The 21,968-nt window shown below is 38.3% G+C and overlaps 1 protein-coding gene across 1 annotated transcript in view; it reads right to left on the bottom strand.

Moving 5' to 3' along the window:
* Nucleotides 1-21,968, bottom strand: part of SYNE2 (spectrin repeat containing nuclear envelope protein 2) — a 3,814,665-nt gene that overhangs the window by 2,275,163 nt on the left and 1,517,534 nt on the right. Inside the window, exon 45 of the mRNA XM_044073561.1 lies at nt 18,611-18,772. Coding sequence (XP_043929496.1) covers nt 18,611-18,772 — 162 coding nt within the window. The remainder of the gene's footprint in view (nt 1-18,610; nt 18,773-21,968) is intronic.

Consider the following 21,968-nt stretch of genomic DNA (forward strand, 5'->3'; position numbering starts at 1 on the left):
TCTATTGAACAGATGATTAATTAGTGTTAACCACAAGGAATACAAGCCAGTATTAAAAAATCCATAACAAAGTAGCAGTTAATAGTAATACAGTATACAAGATCATTTTTAGCCCTACAGACAATCAAGATCCCCTCCCAGAATGCTACAGACCAATTTGTTTCTATCTTCAGCAACAGCCTGATTCCTTCATTCCCTAGCAAAGTAAGTCATTAGCCCTAGATTTCCCCACTTCTTGTCCAGGGTGACAGCCATATGTCCATTTGTTCCCTGGACAGTCAAGACTGGGTTCTAGGAGTGATTTGTCTTACACAGTGGGAACCCAAGCCCACGCTGGCTTAACAAATTACCAGGGGTACCTGTGATGCCTACAGTGGATACTGACCTACGAATATGCATGAATGCATCCATATGCATATGTAATACCCCCGACCTCTGTGCAGCACAGTGTTAGCCAGACCATAATGCTATACACTATAACCCCCCTCACACTCCTATAATGGCCAACAGTGTAGGAGACTGGATTGCCTGTCTACCTCCCAGTAGGGGTGAGTCATGTCAACCACTTCCTCCCACTTTTTCATGCCTGGCATCTCCATCATCCAGAGCTGCCAATCAAATATTGGTCACCTGTAGTGTAATTGGGGCTTTATTCTGTACCCAAAGCTGGGTTACAAACACATACATTTTGACAATTTATTTATCAAAGCTTATAAAGAGGTAGATATTAGCATTTAACTAGACAGCTAGATGCAGAGATAGACAGATAAACACACAGATAGATAAACAGCAATCATGTAAGAAGGTTTTATTATTTCTAAAACATAATTACACAGATTTACACATGACTAAAATATTTTAAAAGAACAAAGGCTGTTAAGGAAGAAAAAGAAGAGAAAGAGAAGCCCAGGAACAGATTAACAGGAACAAAATAAGTAATGGAAGACACAGGTATGCACAGACATACAAGTAGCATAGGGGCAAAGTATAAGCTGCCAGAGAAGTCGTCAGGAGAACAGGCATGTGGACTGAGAAATGGTGAAGATGAACAGCGTGATAGGGAAGGAAGCTACATCACAGCGCTAAAGCAGAATCACAAGCAACTCTGAAAAAATGGTAAATCCATGCTACGGAAAACAATCAGCAGATAAGCCATCTGGTGCATTTGGTGTTTTTAGATATCAATATAGCAATATTTACATATTTTTTTTCTTGAAATTCTTCTGAGGCTCCCATGAGATACCTCATGGATGTAGGAAAATCACCCCAGCATTTCAACAGAACAAAGGCCAAGAGGATGCAAAGGCAATATTTTAAAATAAAAGTTGTCTCTAGGGATCCATATAATTGAGAAGCCTCAGTTGTCTCTTCTACAAATAAGTCAATACAAGGATAAATTAATATTTTATTTATTTCATATGTTCCTAGAAGTTCACTAGGCTAACAGCCCTAGACCCTTTACAAGCTTAGCCATACTTATCCTGATTTGCCCCAATTGTCAGTGGTTAGGTGACTGAAGTTTGCAGAATTAAGGGTCTATGGTAGTTAGTACCTACTTCCTCCGTCCAGGAAGGACATGGACATCACCCCTGGAGTGAATTTGTGGTCACTTATCCATTGATCTAGTTTGTGCTTGAAGAGGGTCAGGGAGGGGCTCTGTTTCACGTGAACAGGAAGCTTGTTCCAGATAAGTGGCAGTCTCTGGGAGATGTATCTATCTCTCCAGCATGACCTATTCATGTTAGAGGCCAGGTTAAGATCCCTAGAGTGAATGCAGTTTGATTTACGAATATGTACCATTTCCATCAGGGTGGGGTCAAAGACTAACCTGTAAGGCAAGCACAGGTCACCCTTTAGCAACCTGTAGGAGACAGAATACAGTGACAAGGCTTTCAGTTTTTATGCACAAGACTTGTTTTTGGTACCCTATAATTTCTTGGTGAGAAACCTATGTAGTCTCTCCAATTGTTGCAGGTGTATTGTGCAGTACATGCAAAAGGGATCACTGTACTCAATTACTGGTCTAATGAGAGATGAGTATAATGGAATTATAACATCCTTAGATCTGGATGCGATGCTCTTACTTATAAGATGTGACACACAGAAAGATTTCCTTACTACTGTGCGTACGTAGGGGTCAAAGTTCAGATTGCTATCAACCTGACTACCCAGATCACTTATCACTGGGTCTACACTTAGAGGGTTACTGTCTATAATGCAATTAACAGGGATGTCAGCTATCCCAAAGGGAATAATAATGCATTTTTTACATTTAGCTTTAATCCACGGCTTTCGCACAAATAATCTGTCTGCATTAGCCCTATCTGCAGTATATTAACATAGCAGGGGTACTCAATGATTGCTCCCAATTTGCAATCATCAGTGAACTTGGTTAGCCACAGGCCATCCAAGTTTGCCTGGACTTCTGAGAAATAAATTCCAAACAGTAAGGGGCCCAAGCACAGAACCCTGTAGTATGTTACTGATGACTGGTCTTTTGCTAGAGGTGAAGTCACCCACTTTGACAGTATGTGTCCTGTTGGTGAGCCAATTGGCTACCCATCTGGTAATGCAGGGGGGTTATTCCTAATTGGGAGAGTTTTTCTATAATACCTGAGTCAGGGATTGTGTCAAATGCCTTGGCTAGGGCAAAGTAGTTAGTATGCACTATATTTTCCTTGTCCAGGGCCTTGGTGATTTTCTCAAAGAATTCAACCATGTTTAACAGGTGCGATCTACATTTAAAGAATCTGAACTGGGTTGACTCCAGAGTTTGGAGAGTAACTATGTCCCTGTTAATAAGGTCTCTCCCTCTTTAATTTCTCCAATTATTTTGGGTTTCTAATAGCATGACGGGAATGGACCCCCACTCCTAAGTCAAAATATGACTCAAGTTCATGAAATTAGTATTGTTTCGATCTTTGATGTTAGCCAGAAGTGCTCTTTGCAGCACATTCAATGTGTCCAGTAATGACTCCTTCTGCAATTCATATGGAGTTACAAGTACAGATAACATATCTAAGTAGGACTGTAAATTCTTTTTTACAACACCCATTTCTGCTACAACTATTGGAACTATCTGGGTATCCTTCTTCCACATTGCCCTCATTTCTGCCTGCAAACCCTGATATTTTATTACTTTGTGTCTCTGTGCAAGTAAAACACTGTAGTCACATTTGTCTTCTTTTCATGGACTAATATATCTGGTTTTCTTGCATCTATTTTTTCAGCTGTTTGGTAATGGATGATCCCAGGTGGTATAAACTTCATCATTTTCTATAATACTTTGTGGCTCATGTTTCCAGTGTTTTTTAGCTACTTCGATACTATAATGTTAACACAATCTCCAATGCAACAGTCTTTCCACATTATTATGCCTTCTGCCATGATTATATCACAACCAGCAACAAGATGTGTGACCGTTTCCAATTCTGTTTTACAAAACCTACATTTGTCTGTTTCTCCCACATGTTCAATGCACTTTGTAAACCAATGTGTACATAGTCCACTGTCTTGGGCTGCCAATTTAACATTTTGTCTTTTGGTTTAAATTCACCTCTCCTTAACTATTCCCTTGTTCAGTCCTGATCAACATGAGGTTGTTCCAAGAGTTTTATCTACTTGCAGCTGTATTTATACATTTTCCATATATCCTGCCTTCTCATCTGATCCCTCTCCTTATATTCTTTTTTTTGTATTTTTGGCACATTCAGCTGCTGCCTGATTTTTATCTACTTCTGGTTTGATTTCCATTCCTGCTTGACACCAATATGCTTCTGCTAAAGTAAGCAAGGAAGTCACCTTAGACTTATTCTCCTCATGTTTCAAAACATTCACTAGGTTTGCATCCTGTGAGGTCAGCAAATATGTATGCAGTCCCATGGTCACAGATCTATGCATATAATCAATTTCGAGGAGGCCCATACCTCCTTCAGAATGGGGAATATATAGTTTTGGTAGATACTGATTTTTATAAATCATTTGATGAGCATGAAGTATTCTTGTTTTCCTGGCCAACTGATCCAATACCTTTTGAGACAAGTCAATCACCCAAAAACTGTAAGTTAGGACAAGAATAGCAAATTGGTTTATAGCTTGGACTTTGTTCCTAGATGTCAACGCTGTTTTCGGTATTCATTTTAGTCTTCTAAAATATCCCTTACTAAGTTTTATTCGCATTTGTTCATGTTTTATTGTTGATCCTTCATCAATTCCCAAATATTTATACACTCCCTCTTGCTCAGGTTCTTTTATATCACATTCTTGTCCCAAACTGATGTTTTCTTGGTGCTGCAGCTTCCCTGCTTTAAAGGTTGCTTTTGAACATTTATCAAGACCAAATGACATTCTTATGTCATCTGAAAAAGTTTTGACTATTTCCAGTTGTGCTTTCAGTTCCTCGTCTGATGAACTATACTGTTTTAAATAATTTACAAAAAGGAGATGCATAGTCTTTATACTTTGTTTTCTGGGAGCCAAATTATAGCCATAACCTAATCTGTTAAGTAGACAGCTTAATGGGTTAAGGGAAAGACAAAAGAGCAGCAGTGACAGAGTCACCCTGAAATATCCCCCTTAGAATTTTTATCCCTGAAATAATACTTTGACCTTTATCATGGCTTAACTGCAAAGCAGTTTGCCACTGTTTCATGGTCACTGTGATATAACTGATCATTGTATGGTGTATCTTATACATTTAAAGCACTCTTTTATCCATGAATGTGGGACACTGTCAAATGCGTTTTTGTAATCTAGCCATGTCATACTTAGATTCTTCCCCTTTTTACAATTTTCCATTATGAATTTATTTAACAACAAATGATCCTTTGATCCATATGACTTTCTTGTGTTACCCTTTTGTTCTACTGCCATGATTGAGTTTTCTTCTATACGACTTTAAACTAACTGTGGGCATCAGTTCCAGTGTATAGTTTATATGTCACCGGAAAGCAAGTTATTGGCCTATAGATTTTAGGATAGTTTGCAGGTTCGCTCATAAGTAGGAACATTGTTTTCCTGTTGTTAACCAGGCTGGTGTTTGTTCAGGGATATTCTTATACATAATTCATACTCATGGCTAAATCTTCATGTAAAGATGTTAATACTTTTAGCCAGAAATTAGATACTGCATCTGGGCCTGGGGTTTTTCAATTAGGTGCTTTTCTTAACTTTGTTGCAACATCTCTTCATCCCATTCCATATACTGTACATTTGAACTTAATATTCTTTATTTTACTTCTTCTATCCATTTGGCATCTTTATTATTTTGCACAGGATCTTTACAGACACTTCTCCAAATGTATCTATTTCTTTTTTTGGTGGTGTTTCAATTCCTTTCACCTTGCTTCCCAATTCTCTATAAAAACTTTTTGGGACATCAATAAATTGATTATTTTGCACTTCTCCTTTATATGCATCTGCATATCTTCTAAGTTTTTCTGCCTTTGCTGATATTTTTAGTTTATTATGTGTAATAGTGCACAATAGATCCTGATCTGTTCTAATAGTACACATTGCTTTTATCACATCTATTTTTCGGAGTATTTTTGTTGATCTGTTCCCTCTTCTATATTCTTCTAACAGTGACCTCTCTTGTCTTATTTGCTTTATGGTTTTCTCTATTCGATACTTAGATGTTTGCATTTAATTTCTCCCCTTTCTTTCTCTTACTGCCCTATGTTTTTGCGGTAAGACGTTACCTGTTATTAATTTAGCTGCACAGTAACATATCCTATTTACTTTTGTTATATTGCATGAATCTCTATGAACAATTACTGTGTTCATTTGTTTTATCAAGCTTCTAGCTTTTTGGGTTTTACTGACCTTCTGTAGTCTATTTCTTTCATCAGTCTTAATATATATTGTTTATCCATCTCTATTAAATCACACAATTCTTCTCTTAGATCATTTCTTCTAAACTAAGGGCACATTCTTGGTTTTCTGTTTCCTTTTTCTATAGAAAGTTCCACAGTTAATTTGGGGATCCATTCCTCTATCCTGCTGTGATGTTATCAAAGTTAGATTTTCTACACTAAATCCTTCACTTCACTTCACAGGTAATCCATAACCTCACTTTCCATTTCTTTAACTTCTCCATTACTAATTCTGTTTTTAATTTTCCTCTGTTTTCTTATTTTTTGTATTGTAAAAATGTCCATATTTGTATGCCTTTGATTGTATTTCTCTTCAAATATCTTTGGTGCAGCTATTTTTTGCATTGATGGTTTGCTTTCTGCTTTGCATAAATATTACACCATGTTAAATCTCATTCTCTTTCCCATGTACATATTTCTTCTTCAGATGTCTCCTGCTTTTACTATTTCTCCTTACTTGGGGGACTCATTCTTCTATCATTCTATAATATAACCTGTGTTAGACTTTCTACACCAAATCCTTCACTTCGCAGGAATTCCATAACTTCAACTTCTATTTTTTTAACTTCTACTTTATTAATCTTCTGTTCTACATTCCCTATGATCTTATTTTTTGTACTGTGAAATTTTCCATACCTGGATGCCTTTGCCTGTTTTTCTCTTTAAATGTCTTTGGGGATGCATTTTTGTATTGATTAATTTGACTTTTTTTCCTTTGCATAAATATTTTAGCACTTTCTCAGTCACTTCTTTTTCCAAACAACCCAAGTCTCTTAGTATATATAATGTTTTTTTTCAAAAATCTGTTGTATTAATGAACACAATTTTTTATTTGAAGCTTCTGACTGTTTTTCTTTTGCAAATATTTTTCTTTCTTCTAATTTCTCTCAATCTTTTTGTACATCTTCTGTCTGGAAATTCTGGGCTTCTTGCATAATAGTAAAGATACATAATTTCTTTCTTATCCTCAGCAGTCCACTCTATCATCTTTATGGTTATTTTTTGGCCTATCAATTTTGTGATTTTTATGGGCTACTATTTCCTTCTACAACAGGGGTTTCATTCTCCACCTGGGCCTGGCCTAACCCCATTGTAGGAAAGCTTCTGTGTCTTGAGGATTCTACACAGTCATTTTTTCCAGTCCTGGCACCAGTGCACCTCCCATGATTGGACACTTTTATCCTGGGTCTTGTGCACCCAGCTATATTTCTTTGTTTTTTAACCTACTTCTGTCCATGATACATGTTATATAAAATACAGTCTATATATCAGTGTCGTCTTGCTGAGATTTTGTGAAAAACAGGGTCCATCTCCTGAATACTCACCAAGACTTGAGGATAAATTCAATTCCAGTAATACTACTTTCCTTTGCTAGTTGACTTCTCTCTCAATTCAGACCCCATGCACTGTCTTTCACTTGCCCAAGCATTTGGTGATTTTCTTGAAGAAGTCAACCATGTTTAATAGTATGATCTACCCTTAATGAATCCAAACTGGGCTGGGTCCAGAGTTTGGAGATTACCTATGTCCTTGCTAATAAGGTTTCCCTTTTTTAATTTCTCCACTTATTTTGGGTTTCTAATACTTTTGCTAGAGGTGAAATTACGCACTTTGACAGTATGTGTCCTGCCAGAGAGACGGTTGGCTACCCATCTGGTAATGTAGAGATTAATTCCCAATTGGGAGAGTTTTCTACCAAACCTGAGTGGCAGATTGTGTCAAATGCCTCGACTAGGTCAAGGTAGGTGTTATGCACTGTCTTTTCCTTGTCCAGGGCCTTGGTGATTTTCTCAAAGAAGTCAACCATGTTTAACAGGTATGATCTACTTTTAATGAATCAGAAGTGGGTTGGGTCCAGAGTTTGAATATTACCTATGTCCTTGTTAATAAGGTCCATAATGATTATTTTCATGGCCCTGCAGATGAGGATAGTTAAGTTTATAGGCCTATAATTTCCAGGGTCAGTTAATGGTCTACCTTTGTGCAGTGGAATTACTGTTGTTGTTCTTAATTATGTCTGAACATTGTCAGTTCACAAGCTGTGGTTAAACAGGGATCCAAGTGCATCTGCTATGTCATATTTTAAGCTGTTTAAAAGGCAACCTGGAATGTTGTCTAGTCCTATGGATGCCATATTTATGGCCTTGGAGAATGCAGAGATGACCTGCTCTCTTGAGATAATAGGCTGAGGAATGGTAGCAGGTATACTTTGGGGGATGACTGGAGTGGACTGGGGAGTGAAGTTTGCTCCAAATCTGTCAGTTAGCAGGTTGGCTATTATCTCCAGTTGAGTATGGGTGGTGTCATCCACAACCAGTTCAGCTCATACCTGTGTATTCCCTTTTAGATTTAGGATGCAGTTAAAGAGTGCCTTGTGATTATCATTAGCTAGGAAGGCTATTTTTGTTTTGTAATTAGCTTTGGAGGACTTGACACAATCTCTAATTTGTTGGTTTAAGCTAGAGCGGGATTTCTACCTCTGTTGAGCCAGTTCCCTCTTGTTCTTGGACATTAATTTCTTTCTCTTGTTGTATGGCCTGTTTATACCAGGGGTCCACCAGGGTAGCTTGTTTTTTCTGCAAGACCTGGTTTTAATCCATTATGGTACATCTGATTCTATACAGCTGCTTTAGTGGTTATACAGAGCATTAGGGTACACCTCTGTATAGGAGTCCATGTTATCTGTGTTTGAGGGGGCTTTGAAACTTCTTACACCATCACTTAGTAGGAGGCAATATGTCTTTGAACATTTTTTAAGCATTTCTGAGCTTGATGGGGTATCCGGTCTTATAATTGCATTGAATGAGACTGATTTATGGTCCGATCTTACCAGACAGGACATCTCATGGGAGGGGGGAGCATTTGGGATGCAATGCTTTCCCATGTTTGTAAGTACTATGTCCAGGACATTTCAGCCTCTTGTGGGTGTGCTCACTAACTGTTATAGAGTATTTGCATTAACAAAGTCCAAGAACCTCTGAGGCAGCATGTTTGTGGTCATGTAAGTTTCCCAATCGATGGTAGGATAATTAAACTCACCCATGAGTAAGGTGATGGGTTGTATAGCAAGTGACTCCAGTAAGTCCAGATATGTGGTATGCTTTTTCTGTTTCATGGTGGGGGACCTAAAGCTAGCTATGATGTGATAGAGGGCTTTGCCTACAGTTAACTGGACATGGAGAAGCTCAAGGGAATCATACTGTTTGACTAGCCTTGAAGTGTACTTATCCTTAATGAAGACGGATACACCTCCTTTGGTTCTTTCAGCTCAGTTTGTGGTCTGAATGTATGGAAAGCATTGTAGCCCTGCATGGCCAGGGTGCTTTCTGCAACTTTGAACCATGTCTGGGTGACTGTAAAGACATCAGCATCTTCCAAAATGAGGAGTGCTTCCAGGGAGTGCAGTTTCTTGTTTAGACTCCTAGTATTAAGCAGCAGTACCTTGACTTTATCTAAGGAGGATTTTGTTACATTAGGAGGTTGTTTATTTTGACACTGCTTAAAAAAGGTACAAAAGAGGTGGCTAATGCTTTTGCCAGTATCCAAAAGTCTAGTGGAGACAGGTGCAGACCCTCTCTGGCAAAGCAGCTTGGCCTGTCAGCCATGTCTTCCCAGGCTGTCTTACTATCTTATTTACTTTCTACATGCTACAGTGTGTTCTTCCTGATGCTGTTGATAAAATAACTTAAAAGATTTTGACTATACTGCATGTACTGGACCTTATCTTCCCAGGCTTCCACTGAAAAGGGGTCTTTACGCCCAGCCAGAGCTGGCTATAGTGGAGATGATATATGAGTTCATTCTCTCTTGTACGGACACCAGAAAAATAAGCCAACTGTTAAATTCAATCATTGTTTGTTCATATTGTGGCATCATCCCAGGAGAAAGTAGAATGCTGCTTAAGGCTCAGTCATGTCTCTCTTTATATATTCTATTGAGGTATGTCTCAAGTCACTCACCCCCACATGGACTACGACGGGTCATACTGGTACTTCTGGTTGAGTGACTTGATGAATCCTGACAGGCAGCTAACTGTAACCCGCTCCTTATTCAGCCTGATGAGGGGAACATCCGTGTGTCTCACAATGGAATCACCTATGAATGATACATTGGGTTTTGTAGTGTTACATCTGATGGGCTTACTTGCTGAGATACTGGTGTGTGTGTGTGTGTGTGTGTGTGTGTGTGTGTGTGTGTGTGTGTGTGTGTGTGTGTGTGTTATAATGTGCTGTAATTGTTTTGTGCAGTGTTGTGTGTGTAAGTGGTTTCCATTTGGGAGGCCTCTGATATTTTGGTAAGTTACTAGCGATTACCTCCACATATGTGGGTTTATGTGTTGTATCCTTATTTAGTGTGGGAAGTATGTGTGTGCTGACAACCTGTTTGGCATTAGATTTGTCTTTATGTGAGAGTCTTGCCTCCAATTTATTTATTTTACATTTCCGTAAACCACTGACCGGGGAAGTCTAGCTGGGCACAAAGGCCTCTTTTCAGTGGAAGCCTGGGAAGATAAGTTCCAGTACATGCAGTACAATCAAAATCTTTTAAGTTGCTATATCAACAATATCAGGAAGAACACAATTAAAATAAATTTTACAATGTAGAAAGTAGATAAAATAGTAGCTATTATATACAGTATTTAGGCTTCTTATACTAATTATACTCTATACAGATATAGTTAAATAAACAACTATACTGTAGGACAGATGCCAAAATACAAAGTGCTGAGTTATTTACATAGGATAGATAGCAAGATATTGACTTAATTTTGAGATATAAATGAAATAAGTGGTAAAAGGAGTGTGTGAAGACAGAGTGTCAGCTGCTAACAGAGTAGAAGAGAGTAGACATATAGACATGTAGAAGAGGAGGAAGAAAGCAGAGATGCACAGCTTCACAGTCAGGATGTTGAGAGCCGATTTCTAGGTGTTTTGACTGCCTCTTGGTTCTCAAGAAGCCAGAGAGCATGTGACAAAGGCATTCCAGAGGGTAGCTACAGAGTTTGAGTATAAGGAAGCTCCCAAAGCATTTTGGGCTTTAGTGATGGAGAGGAGGAGTTTGCTTTTGGAGAAGAGCTTTGGTAAGGTGGTACCTTTTACTGCTGGACACTTATTGGGGTGGTATAGTACGAGATAGTCCTAGCTGACTATAGTGAGTTTACTCCAATTAAGTAGTTTAAGGGCAGAACAGTGATGAGTTCTAAAGGCGTGATTTGCAACAAAGTGAGCTGTTTTATGGTAGCATTGCTCCAGCTTTGTCTGTGTGGACATTTGTAGGTTAGTAAAGACTGGGGAAGCATTCAGCAGGGTAGGCTGAAGGTAAGCTTTAACTATAGTTTCTTAGGTTCTGTCTGTTAGGCAGGGCTTTGCTCTACATATGAGGCTGAGCTTTTGGTGTTTTTTTTATAATAGTTTAGAAGTGTAGGTCAGACTTTAGGTTGTCATCAATTGTGACTGGAGAGTTTAGTATTAGGGACCTGCGTAATCAGTGTATTATTTAATGAAGTGATTTTGACAAAACATTTTCTTTAACAGAATGTTTAGTAACAAAAATTAGAAGTTTCATTGATGGGGGGGGGGTTAAGCAGGAGTTGTGAGTTGTCTAGTCAGGATTCTGGACATAAAGGATTTTTGAGTAAATGTTTGAACTTTTTGTAGATTAGTGGTTGTGCAGATAAGTGTAGACTCATCTGCATACTGTACAAGAGTGGCAAGCTTGGAAGCAGTGTGTAGACCCTTTATAAATATGTTAAACAGGAGGGGTCAAAGTATGGAACCTTGTGGAACTCCTACCATAATAGGTAGAAGTCAGCATTCTGGCTGCCATTTGACTGCATGTACTCTGTCTGTTAGGCTGCTGTTAAACCAGGAGAGGGAGGCAGAGGAAAGACCCAAGGAGGGGAGTTTTAGTAATAGTTTATGGTGACAGATGGTGCTAAATGTTTTGGACAGGTATAGGAATAGGGATGACACGAGGTTTTAGGCATTTCTGTTTTTTTTTTTAACACCTTAATTGAATTATTACTTTTGAGATATATATATAAAAGTAATCAAACCATATTAACAAGTTCACATTTACAAATATTACACATCACATATAATGGATAGGATGCCTAAGGAGTGGAGAAGAAGTGTTATGGTACTGATTTTTAAGAATAAGGGGGATGTGCAGAGCTGTAGTAACTACAGAGGGATAAAACTGATCAATCACAGCATGAAGTTATATGAAAGAGTAGTGGAAGCTAGGTTAAGGAGGGAGATGATGATTAGTGAACAGTAGTATGGTTTCATGCTGGGAAAGAGCACTACAGATACAATGTTTGCTCTGAGAATGTTAATGCAGAAGTATAGAGAAGGTCAGAAGGAGATGCAGTGTGTCTTTGTGGACTTAGAGAAAGCATATTACAGGGTGCCTAGAGAGGAGTTGTGGTATTGTATGAGGAAGCCTGGAGTGGCAGAGAAGTATGTAAGAGTGGTATAGGATATGTACGAGGGTAGTGTGACAGTGGTGAGGTCTGTGGTAGGAGTGACAGATGCATTTAAGGTGGAGTTGGGATTACATCAAGGATCAGTTTTCAGCCCTTTCTTATTTGCAGTGGTGATGGACAGGTTGATATATGAGATTAGACGGGAGCCCTTGTGGACTATGATGTTTGCAGATGACATTGTTATCTGTAGTGAGAGTAGGGAACAGGTTGAGGAGACCCTGGAGAGGTGGAGATATGCTCTAGAGAGGAGAGGAATGAAGGTCATCAGGACTAAGACAGAATATATGTGTGTGAATGAGAGGGAGGATAGAGGAATGGTGATGATGCAGGGAGTAGAGTTAGTAAAGGTAGATGAGTTTAAATACCTGGGATCAACAGTTAAGAATAATGGTGAGTGTGGAAGAGAGGTGAAGAAGAGAGTACAGGCATGGTGGAGTGGGTGGAGAAGAACGTCAGGAATGATTTGTGACAGACAGTTACCAGTAACACTGAAAGGGAAGGTCTACAAGAGGGTAGTGAGACCAGCTATGTTATACGGGTTGAAGACGGTGGCATTGACAAAAAGATAGGAGTCAGAGCTGGAGGTGGCAGAGTTAAAGATGCTAAGATTTGCATCAGGTTTGACGAGGATGTACTGGATTATGAATCAGTATATTAGAGGGTCAGCTCAGGTTGGACGGTTTAGATACAAAGCCAGAGAGGCGAGACTGCATTGGTTTTGTAATGTGCTGAGAAAGGTTGCTGGGTATATTAGGAAAAGGATGCTAAGGATGGAGCTGCTAGGTAACAGGAAAAGAGGAAGGCCTAAGATAAGGTTTATGGATGTGGTGAGAGAGGACATGCAGGTGGCTGGTGTGACACAGCAAGATGCAGAGGACAGGAAGAAATGGAAATGATCCGCCGTGGTGACCCCTAATGGGAACAGATGAAAAAGAAGACACACCACATATACTGTTATATATCCTATAGTCTAAGCAAACTACATCAATTACTCAGTTCCTGTCTTCTCTTCTCTTCTGCATGCACTGTTCCCACAATTCCCACATCAGGCTGTATTGTTCCCACAATTTCCATTTTTCTATGTAATTAACATTGTTGCCTCACAGTAAGACGCTGTCCAGTTTGATTCTCAGTTAGAGCGTCTTCTGCGTGGAGACATGCATGAATGGGTGTACCTTCGTTGAAGGTTGTGTGTCAGGGCTGGTAACTCGGCATGTAAAAATCAACTACCAATCATTAGCGGACTGGCGTTCCACTGTGGCGACCCCTAACTGGGAAAAGCCGAAAGACACAACTATGTAATTTACTCCTACCGTTTTCTAAAGATACCACTTCCTGATCTTTTACCCATTTTACAATATTCACAACTTCAAGTACAGTTGGTTTAGATTTTGGTTTGCATTTTCAAGTAATTGCTGTTTTGGAAACCACCCAAATTAAACTCAACAAGGCCTAACTATGTCTAGGCAATTAAGATCTTGTATCACAGGCAGCTCAAAAAATAATTTCCTTTGTTACACTCATTTGCTCACCCAGTATTCCTTACAGAGTACTCTGTAGGGAATTTTTAAAGTCTGCCAACTCATTACACTTCCAAAACGTATGTTCCTAATTACCTCTTTCTTCCTAATCACACTAACAAAACTCGCCATCTACCCGAGGAAAAAGCCTTTGGAATATGCCTGGAATATAAAGGTATCTATGGAAACACTTCCCAGCAAATATCCTAAATCTCTACACTTTGTTGCATATTTGGGAGACATACATACTGTATGTTCTTCCATTATTTCTTTGTGAATTGCATATCTAATATTGCTTCCCAGTCTTTCTGACCTCTTCTAATTGATTCCTACAGTTATCATGCAATATTTTATATACCCTAATAATTATCTCTTTAACGGCAGCTGTTGTTCTAGATTCAATTAAAACCCCAATCAGTGAAGGTCTTTCATTTAGGATTCCTCTATTCCTTTCTTTTTTCTATATTCTGACATCAATCCCTGATAGGAAAGGCAATCACTGGCCTGCAATCCAAATGTCTTCTTGGCCTCTTCCCATTTTATTACTTTTCCTCCTCTAATTATTTTGTTCCCAATACCTTGGTTCCTTTGCCAGCTTCCTCCAGTAAATTTCAGCCCCCTGCTCTCTATTCTCTGCACAAATAATTGCAATCATTCCTATCAGGAGAATCTCCCTTCTCCATTACCTTGTTGACGTAGTTCTTAATACACTTTCTAGTATATTATGAATATCATACTCTGTATGACTGTTGTTATTCTCCTTAAGGATCTGTGTCCAAAATCCCATTCTTTCCATATTTCCTGAATCATCCTCCCCCCCTCCGTTTCATCATCACTTTGAACTTTGAACTGTAACTTTCTGCTTGTGTTACGTATAACAGTCTTAACTGTGTCCACAACTTCTCCTGTGGTTGATAAAAATATGGCTGACCGGGTTATAAAACTAAAGGGACTACACACGTGTTTAGGCAAGAGCTTCCAGTTTCTCAGTTTTTGTATTATCTTTTGTTTAGTCTCTTCCCACATATGCTTAGCTGCCATAACTGATTTTTTTTATTCCATACTTCATGTTATCATGTTCCCATAAATATGGGTATTGTTGGACCAATTCATGTGTGCGTACATATTTCACAGCTATAGCCTTTGTTTTATCTTCATTCATTTTATAACCTGCGAAAACTGGAACTGTCTCAGAATATTCCACAACACAGAGATGTCCATTTGTGGTTCATTCAGGTACAAAATAACATCATCTGCAAATAAAGCCAACTTTTCTTGAACACCACGCAAATTATATTCTTGAATTTCTAAATCCCTTATTTTATTTGCCAGTGGTTCTAAATAAATTTCAAATAACAAAAGAGAAAGATGACACCCCTGCCTGGTTCCTCTCTTCAGACACAGTTCATCAGAGGGGAATCCTCCCACTTTGATTCTTGCCTCCAATCCCTCATATAGCCTTCTAATTAACCTTATTATTGCATTAGGAAATTCAAATGCTTCCATTGTCCTACTCATAAAATCCCACCTTACCCTGTTGAATGCTTTCTCTGCATCAGGACCCACCAATAACATCAGTATTTACTAGTGGTATCAGTAAAGTGAAGCAGGGCAGTAGTGGCACTATGGTTGGGATGAAATCCATGCTGTATGGGGGAGAAAAAATTGTTTATGGTAAGGAGTTGCAGTAACTGGGAATGGATACACTTTTCTAATATTTTAGCTAGTGGCAAAAGGATGGCAATTGGTCTGAAATTGGAGTAGTCAGCAGAGGGTCCTCCCTTATGAAGAGGAAGTATGTGTACCTTCTTCAAAATGGCTGGGACATTGTTAGTACAAATATTGGATGTGACAGAGCATCAGCTATTCTGATTGACAAGCAGTGCTAGGCATGAAAAGGCATAAAGGATTATTAGATAAATGTCGCTGTGGAAGGTTCTCCTCACATCAAAACTTGTAAAATAGCACTTTTTCTAGTAGTCAGTACCAATATTGCCCATGACAGAAATATCAAAGTACAGAAGGAGCTGGTTCAATATGGCGTTCTGAGAGAGACAGAAAGAGAGAGAGAGTATGTGTGTGTGTGTGTGTGTGTGTGTGTGTGTGTGTGTGTGTGTGTGTGTGTGTGTGTGTGTGTGTGTGTGTGTGTGTCTGTGTGTGTCAGAAAGAGAGAGAAAGAGTGGGAGAGAGATTGTGACAGAGTAAAACAGACTAAGAGAGAGAGTGAGAGATAGTGGAAATAGAGAGATTGTGAGAAACAGAAAGAAAGAGTGAGGGAGAGTGAGAGTGAGAAATTGTGAGAGACAGAGTAAGAGAAAAAAACAGTAAGCAACAGAGTGACAGAGATTGAGACAGTCAGATAGAGACAGAGAGAGAGTAAGAGAGACAGAGAGAGAGTGAGACAGAGTGCGACAGAGTGAGAGAGAGAGAGTGAGACAGCAGTGTGTGAGAGAAAGAGAGACAGAGTAAGAGAGAGAGATTAAAAGAGAGTGTGATAGAGTTAGAGAGACAGTGACAGAGTGAGAGAGAAATTGAGAGAGAGAGTGAGGGAGAGGGAGAGAGACAATGAGAGAGAGAGAGAGACAGAGTGAGACAGCAGAGTGTGTGTGAGACAGAGAGAGAGAGTGAGAGAGAGAGAGTGTGTGAGAGAGAGAAAAAGAGAGAAACTCACTCCATGTTGAAACTAGAGCTTGCTTAGAGAAAGTCTAATGTGAAGAATTCCCCAAATGACAACTTAACATTACGAAGGTTGAAAACATCCTGAACAGTTTATTTACAAAACAAAGGTTTCATTATAACTGTTAAAATACACCTAAAGATACCATATTTTTGCTACTCCCTAAAAGATAAAGTTTACCTTCTGCATACACAAAATAGTTGCTGACAACCCAAAAATGTACTAGACCACCTAGAACAATCTATTCAACAAAATCTATACTTAGCCTAATTTAAAACAACAAAGTAAAAAAATAAATTGAAATGCAAACTGCATGTTCCATTCACTGCAATGTAAAATGTTACGTTAAACATGCTGAACACACAAAACAAAGTCAATGAAACCCCCCATAACCCTCTAGTAAACATAAAATAACTCCTAAACTCAAATATACTGTTACTTAACTTAATACTGTTAAACATAATTTTAAAAGATCATACCTTAATAAAGTGTACGCACAAAATCTGTTACCATACCAGAGGCTAAGGGATCAGTGGAGGATGCTTTAAATCGTTGATCTTAACTCACTGATGTTCAGCTTGGTGAGTAGTGTTTGTCAAAAACAGAAAAAAATATAACTAACACTGCAACGTTTATGGACCACAGTGCTTTAATTCATAGTTTCTCCTATTCTCCATTATCCACAGCAGGCTCTGCATTGGCCTTCAAAAACTTACAATTCTTTTTGCTGGTGATGAAGATCACCCCCATTGGTCTACACATCAAGTCTATACATTCCTAGTGTAACCAAACAGCTATTAGAATCAGACATCCCACTCATCTCAAACTGGCTATTAAAATCACCTTATTGTACACACACACAAATAAGACAAACTATTATACTCTTTGGAATACAACAAAGGCTTTCCTCAGTCCCACAGTCCTTGTGAATCCCCAACAGCATACAGAAAATTATTTTTGAAACCACTCCTCACTTCTAGTATCAAGGCCTTTTTAGACCAACATCCACACTCCCAATTTCACAACAATAAATTCAGAACTAAAATTTAAAAAAATCATCTTTATCTCACTTTTATTTCTCCAGAAGGTAGAACAGCAATCAGGAAAGGGGTTTAGCTTGTGTAACTAGAATCTGGCCTGGCAAGAGTAGCAAATGTCTTCCAAAAGAACATCACTATTCTAACAAGTCTCACTTTTCGGTTTTGTAATCAATCACCTACCTGCACTGCCCTCTTTTCTTTATACAACTCTATATATCCTTCTTTAAACTCTTTAACCCTCCTACACAACTTTCATGTACACGTATGGATTTGGTTTATGTACATATCGGTGTGTATTTATAATTTTATATATAAATTGATAAATATACATACACACAAGTGCATAAATGTGTGTGCGTGTGTGTGTGTGTGTCTGTGTGTGTGTGCGTGCATGCGCGCGAAAGCTTGATAACTTGTATTGGTATAAGAGATATCTAAGACTGCACTTAGCATATTTTTTAATGTCACTGCTTTCACTATAATAATATATTGGCATGTGCAATGGAATTTCTACTTTAAATATATCTTGCAAATCCACAGACTTTGTTGTGTGAAGCTTTCCTCCTCAGGCATCTAGTAAACACATTCACAACAGTGTCAGACCTTCCCAGCTATCAAATGCAATAACCTGATAATCAATAATATATGTAATGTTTCACTTCAGTTGGTAGTATTGGTATTTTATCTGTCTGACTTTGACTGTGGCAGATCATCACTTGCATAAACAAACAGTTTTGTGTTGCACAATGCCAACAACACACTGGAGTCCATAAAAGACTTGAAATTGCAACTCTAGGTTAAGCAATCAGAGCTTTTTAAGAATTAACTATTAATTATAATGCAGAAGTGGGAAATAAGGAACTGAAACGAATGGACTATTGCATCAATAAAGACAGCAATAAACACCAATTACTGTGCAGAAATAATATTAAATAAAAGCTTGAATCATCTCAATAGCTGTACTTTTTTCTTTGTTAGAGATAGATCACAAAACTCTTTAGCTGTTAGTTTACCTCCGTGGCAGCAATCCTTTCATTCAGCTCTTCCTTCTCACACTCATTAGTTCTGTACGTCCCCAGTGTTTCAGCTGTGCTCCTCAGCCAGTCATTGAGTTCATGGACACAGTTATTCAAATTACCATAAGTTGCATTAGTTACTTCACCATACTGATGAACCTGTAATTTGAAAAGACAGTACTTTGTGCACTGATGATGACATTATTGTATTGACAATTATTATTTAATTACATAAGCACTAAAAGAATACATGCAGCAGAATCTGGTCATTCATGTTTTATTTACTGAACTTTCTTTTATACTATGTCTCTACTCTGTTCTTGGATACCCACCAAGTCTACTTATTGCTATCATGTGTTTGCTCATTCTCCCTATCAATAACACTCTTATAAATGGGGGATCTAAAATGCAGGGACATACACAATCTTAGCAGTACTCCCAAAATTCCTGAACCAAATACATAGTGCATGAACTCTAGTCTCTGTCCATCCACCCATGTACATTCAACTTACAACATCATGTCACACATGTGACATGTTCTGTACCAGGAGGCAAATGCACAATGGCAGAATCTCAGACTACTCCAAAGAGAAAGAACACTTTGGCTGTCATCCCTATAGTGCCCAGGATACTTGATTCACTGGTGGTCTTGGGAATATACTTTCCATGCACCATAAGGCCAGTCCTGTTCAATTTTTAATGTTTTTAATTACATTTTATTTGAATGTGCATGAAAATATTCTGAAGGGGAATGTGAGGAAAAAGAGGGAGAGCATTCTGGTTCAAAACCTGCAATAAACAAAGGGAAGTAAATATTCATAGTTATAATCATCCCATCTTATCAAAGTTCTCAAAGCTAAAACCACTGTCCTAGCTAGAATTTTTAAGTGTTTGGTTCCCAAACACTGTATATATCAAAACAAATAACAGCAGTACACAATAAAGCTAGAAAAAGACAAAAAAAAGACACTTGAATAAAATAAAAAATGTAAACATTATTAACAAATGACATTATCATTCATCTCTGGAGTTAAAACACCCTTACACACATCAGTAATCAAAATTAGAGGGGGTGGGGTCCTGACAAAATTCTGAAGAACAAAACTTTAATTCTCATAAGACGGAGACAGACTACAAATAAGTACTTAATCCAAGGCTGCAGTAGCTCAAATTATTTCCCTTACAGTGAGGTACAGAGGTCTCAGACTTCACAGGCGTGCACTGAGCACAGAGGGGACAAAGCAATCCTGCAAAAAAATGGTTGAGCTTTGGGACTTTCTGTAGTTTTGTGCCCATCTCGTTTTTTTTTGTTTTTTGTTTTTTTTTCATAGTTATAGGGTATGCAATTATGGATCTTGCATTTCTGATAGGAAGCCTCACTGGACATACTTGATTCCACTGGACCACAGCAAAATGTTAATAGCATGATTATGGGAGCATCTAGCAGCCCTCAACTAATGACCTCAGTGGGCACACTAGGTCACAGGACAGCAAAGACTAATTTAAATAGATGGAGCCTTGGCTGCATAAGGTGTCAGCAGATAAAAGGGATTTTGAATTCTTGTCACCTGTCAAGTCACAACTGGCAACCAGTACAGAAGCCAGAGGAAAGGGGTAATATAACATATATTCTGTTCCCTGCCTGCTAAACTCTGTGAGCACATTGGGGCACACATCAGAAGAAATTTATACAAGACCTACACTGTGCACAGATTTGATAAAGAAACAAAAAAAGATTATGAGCACCTGTCAAGCTAACATTTCTCACCTCCCCTCGGGATCTGTACACTGGGGAAAATGGCACCAGAAACTAATTTAAATAAATGAGATCCAGACTACATAGGACTTGGTAATGAAAAAAGATTTGAACACTTGTAGAATTATACCAAGTAGCCAGCCCAGATTATAGACAGAGGGGTAATATGACAGCTGCTCGACCCCTCACCTGACAAGCTCAGTGAGCGCACAAGGGCATAAGGCACCAGAAGATAATTTAAATGACTGGGACCAACACTTATACCAGTGCAAGAATGAATGCTGTCAATCCAAAGATGGAATAAGGTGCTAGTTGTTGGAGACATTCATTAGATATAAGAAGACATGATAACATTTGATAAATAGTCCTTAAGCATGAACGCATTGTAAAGAACTGTGACCAGAACGTTTACATTTATTGAGAACTCTGGTTGATCATCTCCACAAAAACATGTGAGCGGAAAGATATAGCACCTGTGTAAAATGGACAACGGCATTTTTTTTAAAACAAGAAACATCTTTATTAAATTATCATGTATGGCATAGGTAATCATGCATTTATATAAATGAAAACAAACCATACTGGCATAACTTTTGTTGCAAACATAATACATCATAAATCATATTGACATAATTGTAGTTGCAAATGTTATACATCACTAATAATCTATCCAGTCATTGTCAGTCAGACATTACATAGCTCATTCAAATCCCACCTTTTTTATACCTCATTCCTCCTCTGCATGTATTGTTCCCACAATGCCCATTTTTTCCTATGTAATTTGCTCCTATGCTTTTTTAAAGATCACAATTCAGTTGTTTTATCTCTGTTACTATATTGACTACTTCTAGTAAAGTTGGTTTAGAATTTGATTTCCATTTTACAGTAATTGCTTTTTGGAAGCTGCCATAATTAGAGTCAGTAAGGCCTTACTATGTCTAGGCAACTCAAGTTCTGTACCACACCCATAAAAATAATAATTTCCTTAGTTACACCAGTTTCCTCACCAAGTATCTCTGAAAGAGCAGCCTGCAGGAAATCTTTAAAGTTTGCCAACTCATTACATTCCCAAAAAATATGTTTCCAGTTGCCTATTTCTTCCCCGTTGTATCTCCAACATTTTCTGCCTACCTGAGGAAAAATTCTTTGGAGTCCTCTTGGGGTATAAAAATACCTATGTAAACACTTCCAAGCAAAGATCCAAAATCTTCTATTCTCGACTTTGTTGCATATTTGAGGGACACACACATTTCCCCCATTGTTTCTTTCTGATTTGCTTATTCAGTCTCTCTTTCCAGACTTTTGTATACTCCTCTGGTTGTTTCTTATAGTTATTATGCGATATTTTGTATGCTCTACTAATTATTCCTTTTGTAACAGCAGTTTTTGTTCTAGATTCTACTAAAAACTCTACGAGTGCAGGCCTTTTGCTTAGGATCACCCTATTTCTTTCTCTTTGCCTATACTCTGATATCAATCCTCGCTAGAGAAGGCAATTTTTATCCTGCAGTCCAAATAAATTATTGGCCTCTTCCCATTCTACTACCATTACCTCTCTAATTACTTGCTCCCAATACCCTGGTTCTTTTAGCAGTTTTC

This window comes from Protopterus annectens, chromosome 6.part0 (assembly GCF_019279795.1).
Source record: "Protopterus annectens isolate FY-2018-M chromosome 6.part0, PAN1.0, whole genome shotgun sequence".
Classification (NCBI taxonomy): Eukaryota; Metazoa; Chordata; order Ceratodontiformes; family Protopteridae; genus Protopterus; species Protopterus annectens.